This window comes from Phascolarctos cinereus, unplaced genomic scaffold, assembly GCF_003287225.1.
Source record: "Phascolarctos cinereus isolate Bilbo 61053 unplaced genomic scaffold, phaCin_HiC Scaffold_2;HRSCAF=192, whole genome shotgun sequence".
NCBI classification, from domain to species: Eukaryota; Metazoa; Chordata; class Mammalia; order Diprotodontia; family Phascolarctidae; genus Phascolarctos; species Phascolarctos cinereus.
Window position 1 is genome coordinate 249,354,541 of NW_027555625.1, and position 9,266 is coordinate 249,363,806.

The 9,266-nt window shown below is 38.3% G+C and overlaps 1 protein-coding gene across 1 annotated transcript in view; it reads left to right on the plus strand.

The window, feature by feature from the left end:
* COL9A3 (collagen type IX alpha 3 chain) overlaps positions 1-9,266 on the plus strand; it is a 53,642-nt gene that overhangs the window by 42,840 nt on the left and 1,536 nt on the right. The window contains exons 27-31 of the mRNA XM_020981548.2: positions 519-551; positions 1,316-1,462; positions 1,729-1,783; positions 2,698-2,880; positions 9,107-9,184. Coding sequence (XP_020837207.1) covers positions 519-551; positions 1,316-1,462; positions 1,729-1,783; positions 2,698-2,880; positions 9,107-9,184 — 496 coding nt within the window. The remainder of the gene's footprint in view (positions 1-518; positions 552-1,315; positions 1,463-1,728; positions 1,784-2,697; positions 2,881-9,106; positions 9,185-9,266) is intronic.

Consider the following 9,266-nt stretch of genomic DNA (forward strand, 5'->3'; position numbering starts at 1 on the left):
AGAGAAAAGGGAGACTAGTGAGAAAATCACTGATTGTAAATTAGGAAACCTTACCTTTGTTGAACTGTATTAATGATGAAAGTGATGGTTACATTTGAAAGATAAGTCTATCGCAAACAAGTCATGCCTTTTTCACTCTCGGCTGTTGTAGGGACCAAGTCTACTGTTAGTTTGACTTCTAAATCCATTTTTAAAATCAAATAACTACCTAACAAACATTTTTTACAATGCTCTATCAGAAATGGGAATATGCCCCCAAACCACACAGTCTTGAAGTGCTAGGGAGTCTAGTGTGGCTTTTAAGAATATCCTCATATCATGAAATGGCTGGGGTATATAGGCAAAAGCATCAATTAAATGTAGTTTTTAAAAAGACAATATGCCCATTACTAGGTTCATGTGTTTCTACTACATTGGCACATCAGTGGCTTTTAGCTCACAACAAAAAGGCAACCTTTTAAACATTAACTCCTCTCCTTCCTCCCTTAATCCCCACACTCCTTTTTTTATTTCCCCAGGGTCCTAATGGTCCTGTTGGACAAAAAGGAGAGGTAAGCGATTGTCAAAGATTTGAACTTGGAAAGTTTCAGAGTACACATGTTAATCATATTTCTGGGGAACTTCTGATTCGATTATAGGATTTGATCCAAGGATTCTATCATCTCCTGAATTTTATGATGGTTCTTTTTTCTTTCTTTAAAGAGTAGTTCTGAGTGGAGGGAGAGATTGCACTTAACCAGCTACCTGCCTTTTGATTAATTCTCCTGTGGACAGGAACCTTTGGTTTATTGGGTTCCAAATGTAGGAGTTAAATGACTGCTTGAATATAAACCAATCCAGAATAAACAAAGCCAAGATGGGAAATTATTTAGGGAAATAGGAGTGATTGGGATTAAACCACTGACTGCTCTTAACTTTGTCATATCTTCATATGTATAACAGGTGTCATATTTCTTGTCCTCTCAAAAGGAAGAATGGAGGGAGGGAGAGAATTTGGAACTAAAAATAACTTTTTAAAATTAAAATTAAAAAACAAAAAATGTGTGAGGCTCAGAATATGCAACACATGGCATGTGCTCAGCAAACAGTTGTCAGTGTCCATGATGAGAACAATTTCTGATAATTAGTAAGCATGCTTTATGAGTGATTGATATGAAAGACATTTTCCAAGCTTTTGTTTGATATTCAGAAAAGCATTAAGCCTGCAAAGGAGTACTTCACAAACAGGTATGCAAACATTAAGAAATAGTTTTCATATTCTAATTCTGACCCTCCCCTTCTGGGTTTTTGTTGTCCCCCCACCTTTTTTTTTCAGTCAGGTAGTAGAGGAGAGCTGGGCCCTAAAGGTATTCAGGGTCCTAATGGTACCACTGGTGTCCAAGGGCTCCCCGGCCATCCTGGTCCAGCAGGCTTCCAAGGAGTGCAAGGTGTCCCTGGAATTACTGGAAAACCTGGGGTTCCTGTAAGTATTCTTTTTGTTCTTTCTTAAAATAGGTACATATTGGAATCTGAATGTTCATTGACTTTACAGATGAGGTGTGGAGATCAGGGCCTGGACCTGTGAGGAATAGGATTAAACACTCCCCTACACACATCCCCTTCCCATACACACACACACAAGGGTCCCTTTGCAAGGACCAAAGGTTATATATCCAGTTGAATTGTGCACTGGGTACCGAAACGATTATCTGTGATCTTATTTGCTTTAAAAAAAATTGGTGATTTCAGGGTAAAGAAGCCAGTGAACAACATATAAGGGAACTGTGTGGAGGAATGATTATTGGTGAGTACCAGGATCTGAACAATTATGTAAAGTACAGATTTCCATCTACACTTCTTTTCACCTATTTAACAAAATACAGAATAACTGGGAATCAAGAAAACCTTACTCCCCATCCTCCTGCTTCTGCTCACGTAGAAGCTGGTAACTGAGAAGAATGAAGGGAAGGTAACTTTGCTAGCACTATTGGTGGGGACAGAGATAGGAAGAAGGGTAAGGTGAGGTGAGGAATAACTACTGCCTTGCTCTTTCTTACCTTGGGGTATTGTATTTATCAAATGAGATAATGTACATGCAAGTGCTTTGAAAACTGTAAACTGTTAAACAAAGGTAAGGTGGTAGTAATAGTGGCATCACCACCACCACCATCGTTATCGCTATTTTTATCATAGTGATTGAACCCTAGGCAGGAATGTGGCTGCTGGGAGCGTAACTAGTTGCAGTGTTTCAATGGGAGACCTCAAAAAATACTCAGGTCCTGATATAAAAGAAACAGTAGAAAATTAGTTTCACTTGTGTATCTCTGCTCTAGTTCCCAGAGGTTGTCTTAGTTGAATTTAAATGAATTGTTTAAGACAATACTATTTTATGTGTGGCGCTGACATAATTTAGCTGAGGATGAATTAGACAACCAGTCAAAGTCTTTTTTAGTCTTGTCACTAATTCTATTGAAAGGTGTTCATGCTATTCATAAAAGGAAACTAGTTTTGGCTGTGTGATTCAAAGACAGAACATAAAACATTTCCTTCTTTAAAGGATTAATTTCTTAATATAACACTGATTCTGGCTCTGGACAAGGTTTTTATGGTTTTTCTAAAAATATCTGTGATAATATATACATGAATTCTCTTCTATATGGTGTACATAAACAAAAGTTGACACTTTTCCTGTTTTCTATCTCCCCCCCCAAAAAAAAGAACAAATTGCACAGTTAGCTGCTACCTTAAGGAAGCCTCTAACTCCCGGATCAATTGGCCGACCTGGTCCAGCTGGTCCCCCAGGCCCTCCAGGTCCAGCAGGATCTATTGGCCATCCTGGTGCTCGTGGGCCACCTGGGTATCGAGGTCCAACTGGAGAGCTAGGAGATCCAGGTCCCAGAGGTGAGTTGTAGCTCTGCTGATACTGTGAATTCCGTTGTGGACCCTCCCAACTTTAACTGTTCCCCTGAAATCAGAATTGCACTAAATTGTTGGATTGTTCTATATTTCATTTCACTCACTTCTTGGACCCTAGATATATTCTCAGATAAAGGTACTAAAAAACAAAAGAGGCCCGAAAGGGAGATTAGGGGTCTGAATAATCCATAAACAAGGGAACCAAGAATTTGTTAGAAGTGATGAAAAACATGGAGGAAGAAATCATGATTTCTTGTAAATTAGTGGTTTGGAATAATTCTAGTCAAACCAAACAACCATGTTTCTGATTTCTGACCTTTACTCAGAAGGCTCTCCTGCCCGAAGTGCCTTTTTCATTCTTCTCTGCTAACCCATTTCTTTCAAGGTTTAGCTCAAGTACTTATAGAACTAATTTAACATGTACATAAAATGAGAAAAACATGCCACCTAGTTTGTAAATTCCTTGAGGGAAGAGACCATGTCTTATATTCTTTTCTATTTCCCCTGAATACAACAAATTTTACAGCATCTTAAGCACTGGGGGAAAATTAAATAATTGCAAAACCACATCAGAATATTTTGTGGGGAAATCATCTGGGGAAAAATATAAAAGATGAATTAATAATAAAACAAAGACAAAGTTCCACAAAATAGGGAAGAATAATTAAGACATTCTTTGAAGAATCTTGACATGAATTCCTATTTTGAAGACCAGAACCATCATGGCACAGTGGGTAGAGAGACAGTTTCAAAGCCAGAAAATCATGGGTTTTGGTCCTGGCTCTGACACACATTGTCACTTAACTTCACAGTGCTCTGGTTAAGTAGCTAAGACATGAAGAGAAGGTGCCAATCTGCATTCATAGAGGGAATTTCCTCCCAGGAATTCCCTATACTGGTACAATCACAGTCCCACACCCTATCCCTATTTTGAAGGTCAATCACTGATTAGTTTATGTCTTAGTTACAACTGAATATTGAATACTGAATAAGCCTAAATCCTTGCCAGATAAAGTAAGACTAGGAAATTCACATGTAAACTATATTTAGAAATGATATTGAATTTCCTAACACACACTAAGGATTGTGATGAACTAAGGAAATTTTAATTCAAACAAAAAAAACACATGAAATTAGAATATATATGTACATACATACATATATAGTAATAATAATAGCTAGCATTTATATAGATCCTGTTGGGTGCCAAGCACTGTGTAAAGTGCTTTACAAATATTATTTTATTTGATCCTTACACCAATGCTGGGAGGTAGGTGCTTCATTTTACAGTTGAGGAAAGTTAAGTGACTTGCCCAGATTTACACATCTAGTAAATATCTGAGGTGGCACTTGAACTCAGGTCTTGGTGGTGGTACTTTGTTGTTGTGGTTGTTGTTGTTTTTAACATAAGTTCTGAGTAGGAAAGAAAACTAACACTGAATGCTACCACTGATGTGTAGTCCAAAGAATATGATTTGGAGCTGCTTTTTCTTAGCAGAACTCTCAATATAGGAGATCTTAACACAGGGAAAATATAACAATGCAATATAATTTGAACTACTGAAATTTTTTTTTTGGTGGGGGCAATTGGGATTAAGTGACTTGCCCAGGGTCACAAAGCTAGTGTCAAGTGTCTGAGACTGGATTTGTACTCACGTTCTCCCGACTCCAGTGCTGGTGTTCTATCCACTGTGCCACCTAACTGCCCCAAACTATTGGAATTTCTGAATTCCCCATTTTAAAATGGTCTTTAAAATTTACCTCATTTTATCACTGCAAAGTCAGTAGTATACATAAATTAAACTCACAGTTAATTTAAAGGACATTTTCATTTAAAAACATGGCTCCAGGCAGCATAACTCTGATTTATTATGGAAATGTATTTATATAATTTTTTCAAAGGCATAAATTTTCGGGATTAGAAAATACAGAATTACTTTCCAAAAAATTTCCCTACTACAGTAGTCCAGGTATGAAGTGATGAGGGTCTGCACCAGGATGGTGTCAGTGTGAATGGAGAAGGGGGTGTACAGAGATATTACAAAGGCAGAAATGGCAAGACTTGGCAATTGATTGAGTATGGGGGATGAGAGAGAGAGAATGACATCTAAGTTTTGAGCTTGATGACTGGAAGGATGTAAAAGAAGAGGGCTTGGGGGGAAAGATAACAAGTTCAGTTTTGGACATGTTGAGCTTAAGATGTCTACAAGATATCTAGTTAGAGATGTCCAATAGGTGATTAGAGATGTGAGACTGAAGGTCAGAAAAGAGGTTAGAGCTGGACAAATAAATCTGAGAATCATCTGCAGAGATATTTGAATCCATAGAAGTTGAAGAGATCAACAAGTGAAATTGTACAGGGTGTCTCAAAAATCTTAGTGCAGTTTTTTTAATTAATTTATTTTGATTTATCAACAATCACTTCCATAGCAGTTTTAAGCTATGATAGCTTAACCATTAGGTAGGAAACCAGGGGAGAGCAGTGTCACAAAAACTAGACGAAAAGAGTATCAAGGAGAAGAGGGTGATTGACAGCATCAAAGAATGCAGAGATCAAGAAGGATAAGTATTAAGGGGAAAAAAAGCATTACATGCAGCAATTAAATGATTGTTGGTAACTTTGGAAAGAGCAATTTCAATAGAATAATGAGGGTGGAAGCCAGACTGCAGAGAGTTGAGAAGAAAGTGACAGGGAAGTGAAGACATAGTGTACAGTCTTCTCAAGGTGTTTAGCCATAAAAGGGAGAAAAGATATAGGATGATAGCTAGCACAGATGGAGAAATCAAGTGAAGGTTTCATTGAGGATGAGGGAAATGTGGGCATGTTTGTAGGCAGTAAGCAAGAAGCCAGTAGACAGGATTGAGGGAGTAATCTACTAGACACCACAGGATAGTATGGGGTCACTTGAGTATACAAAGGAGTTTGCCTTAGTAAGGAGAAGAATCACTTCTTCATGTGAGAAGGGTGGAGGAGAAAGTGGCAGAAGACATTTCAGTGATGGCATTTTAGTGATGTGAGATGGCTTCCTTTGTAATCCTATGTATTTTATGTTATGCATTTAGAAACATTAATCAAAGAAGAGGGGCCAGAGACCTCACCAGACTGACAAAGAGGTCTAAGACACAAAAGAGATTAAAAACCCTTGGCTTAGCAGGATGCCTTAAGTGATAATTGTCTATCACTATTCCAGCAAGGTTTTGAAAAGTACAGTTGAAAGATAACACTAATCTTTAATGGTTCTCAGTGTTGGGTACTATGTATGATCCAGTAGTGTACAAATCCTTGGGGACATGGATTATTTTCTTTCTTTTGTCCTCACACATTCTGACATCATCCCTTACTATCTCCTCCTTCAATCTGATCTATGATCAGGTGCCCTTCTACTTGCTAGAGCGAACTCCTCTACATGTACCCTTGATCCCACCCCCTTACATCTTCTCTGGCAGATTGTCCCAACCATAATTCCCACTCTTAGTCCTTCCCCAACTACTGGTTCTTCTCTGCTGTCTACAAATATGCCTGTCTCCTCCATCCTTAAAAAAAAACCCTCAGTAGATCCTACCATGCCTGCTACATATTATCCTATATCTTTCCTCCTCTTTTCAGCTAAACTCTGGGAACCTATCTGTACTCAGTACCTCCATGCCATCTCTTTTCACCCTTCCAACCCTCTGCAATGTCTCTTGACCTCAGCATTCTATGAAATTCTTTCCCCCAGAGATCACCAATGATCTCTTAATGACTTTTTCTTAATCCTATTCCTTTTTGAATTCTCTGCAGCATTTGACATTCTTTCCTCTCTTGGTTTTTAAGATTCTGTTTTCTTGGTTCTCCACATCTGACTATTCTTTTGCAGTATCTTTTTGTTGGATCTTCATTTATGTCACTGTGGCTGTCCTTTAAGACCATCTTAGATTCTTCTCTTTCCATAATGCTTTCACTTGATGATTTCATCAGATCCTATGGGTTCAATGATGATTAATGGAGATGATTCCTAGATCTATTTATCCAGTCCTAGTTTCTCTCCTGAGCTACAGACCCACATCACCAACTGCCAAATTGGGCATTTAGAACTAGATGTCCCCTAAGTATCTCAAACCCAAATTTCCAAAATAGAACTCATCTTTTCCCCAAAACCTACCCCTCTTCCAAACTTCCCTATTACTATTAAGGGTACTTCCGTCTTTCCAGTCACCCAGGTTCACAATCTCAGTGTCTTCCTTGACTCTTTTCTCCTTCACATTACATATCCACTCTGTTGCCAAGTTCAAATTTCTTTTCTCTACAACATCTCTTGCAAATGTCACCCTCTCTCCACCAACAGTCACTACCTTAATTTAGGCATTTACTACCTTTTGCCTAGACTACTACAATAGTTTTCTAAATTGGATTCTCTGCTTTATCTCTCTCCTCACTCCATTCCATTCTCCATGCAGCTGCCAAAATGATTTTTCTAAAATGTAGGTTTGACCAATATGACCCTCCCCCTGCCCACCTCACTAACACTCTTGTGGTGCCTGTCTCTCTCCTCCCCCTGCCCCCTTGCCTTTAGAATTAAACACAAGGTGTCCTAAAATTCTGTGCAGTGTTAAGCTATTAAAACTTATTAAAAATTAATAAAGCTAAATTAATACTTAAAACAGAGACTAAGATTTTTGGGACACCCTGTATAAACTTTTGTTTGGCATTTAAATTTCTTACAACCTTTTTCTTTGCAGTCTTTTAACATATTACTACTCCACATACTCTATGGTCCAGCCACACTGGGCTACTTTCTGTTCGTTAAGCACAGAGCTCTGTTTTCTATCTCTGTGCCTTTGCACTACCTGTCCCCATGAGGAATATTCTACCTCCTAACCTCAGATTCTTAGAATCTGGATCCCTTTAAGACTCAGCCCAAGTGCTTTCTCCTCCAAGATTCCTTTCTCAGCCCTTGCAGATGCTAGTGCTTTCCCGTATGAGGTACCTTCCATTTATTTTGTACTATGTGTGCATATGTATGTATGTAAGTATACTTTCTCCTCACTAAAATGTAAGTTCCTTGAGGGCAGGAATTGTTATTTTTTTCCCCTTTGTATCCACAGTGGATAAATCACTGAGCCTGGACTCAGGAAGACCTGAGTTTAAGTTTTACCACAGACATTTACTACCTGTGTGACCCTGGGCAAGTCACTTAAGCTGTTTATCTCAGTTTCCTCACCTGTAAAATGGGGATAATAATAACACCTACCTCCCAGGGATGTTGTTAAGGACTAAATGAGATTATTGTATGGCATCCAGCACATATAGCATTTATGGAGCATGGTAAGTGTGCTATAAATAATAGCTATTATAGCTGCTATTATAGTATAGTGCCAGGAATCACAATAAATGTGTGAATTGAATCACAATGCCAAGGCAATTGAGAGGATATCCCAAAACCTTCTGTTGAAGTCTCAGTGCCTCTTTGTTCTCTGTGCTTCATATTTTACTTCACTTGTATATTCTTCCATCTTTCCTCTAGACACAGAATACTCAAAAACCACCCAAAAACACCACCACTAAAACCAAAGAGCTTTTTATTTATCACTCTCTCTTTTTACAGCAGTGGGTCACTTATAGTATTGCTCATTTCACTGAATTTTCAATTAGGTGCCATTAACAGGTCCCTGGCACTGAATAGGAATAAATGTCTTAAAATTACACTAAACAAATATCTTATTTTGTGGGATTCCACAATTATTCCTCTAAGTGAAGTTGTCTGCAATACTGTTTAAATATTTAAATACTTTAAGAGATCTGTGATTTCATCAGAGAGGATATTCCTTCACCAACACAGATCATAGCACCTCCATGCCACAGCAGACATTTTCATGAGTTGCTTAGGTCAGAAAAAAATCACTACCTGGTGGTCAAACTTCTTGTGATGAGCCTCTCTGAACTTAAGTAGGCTGGTCCCCTATTCAATGCTTTTCCAGACAGAGCTTATGCTTCACTGGCATAGTCTCAGAGAACCCAGGGTCACCTCCACACCATAATGACGCATTAGAGGAGGACTTCTGAGTGACAGCAAATATAAAATGCTATGAAAATTAGATGCACTGTAAAAACAAACACTCCGAGGTAGTAACTGTAATTGGCATTATAATACTGTACTATGGAAATTTAAAATTTATTGAGATCTTGTTAAATTATTTTAAATCATTTTTATGTCACAATACCTCCATACAGGTAATCAGGGTGACAGAGGAGACAAAGGAGCTATTGGTGTAGGCATTGATGGTCCTGATGGAGATCAAGGACCTCAAGGTATGACAACACTGCATCTATATACAGGCTATATTGCTTTACTGTCAGCATTCCAGTTTCCTGACAGAATATTTAAATGAAA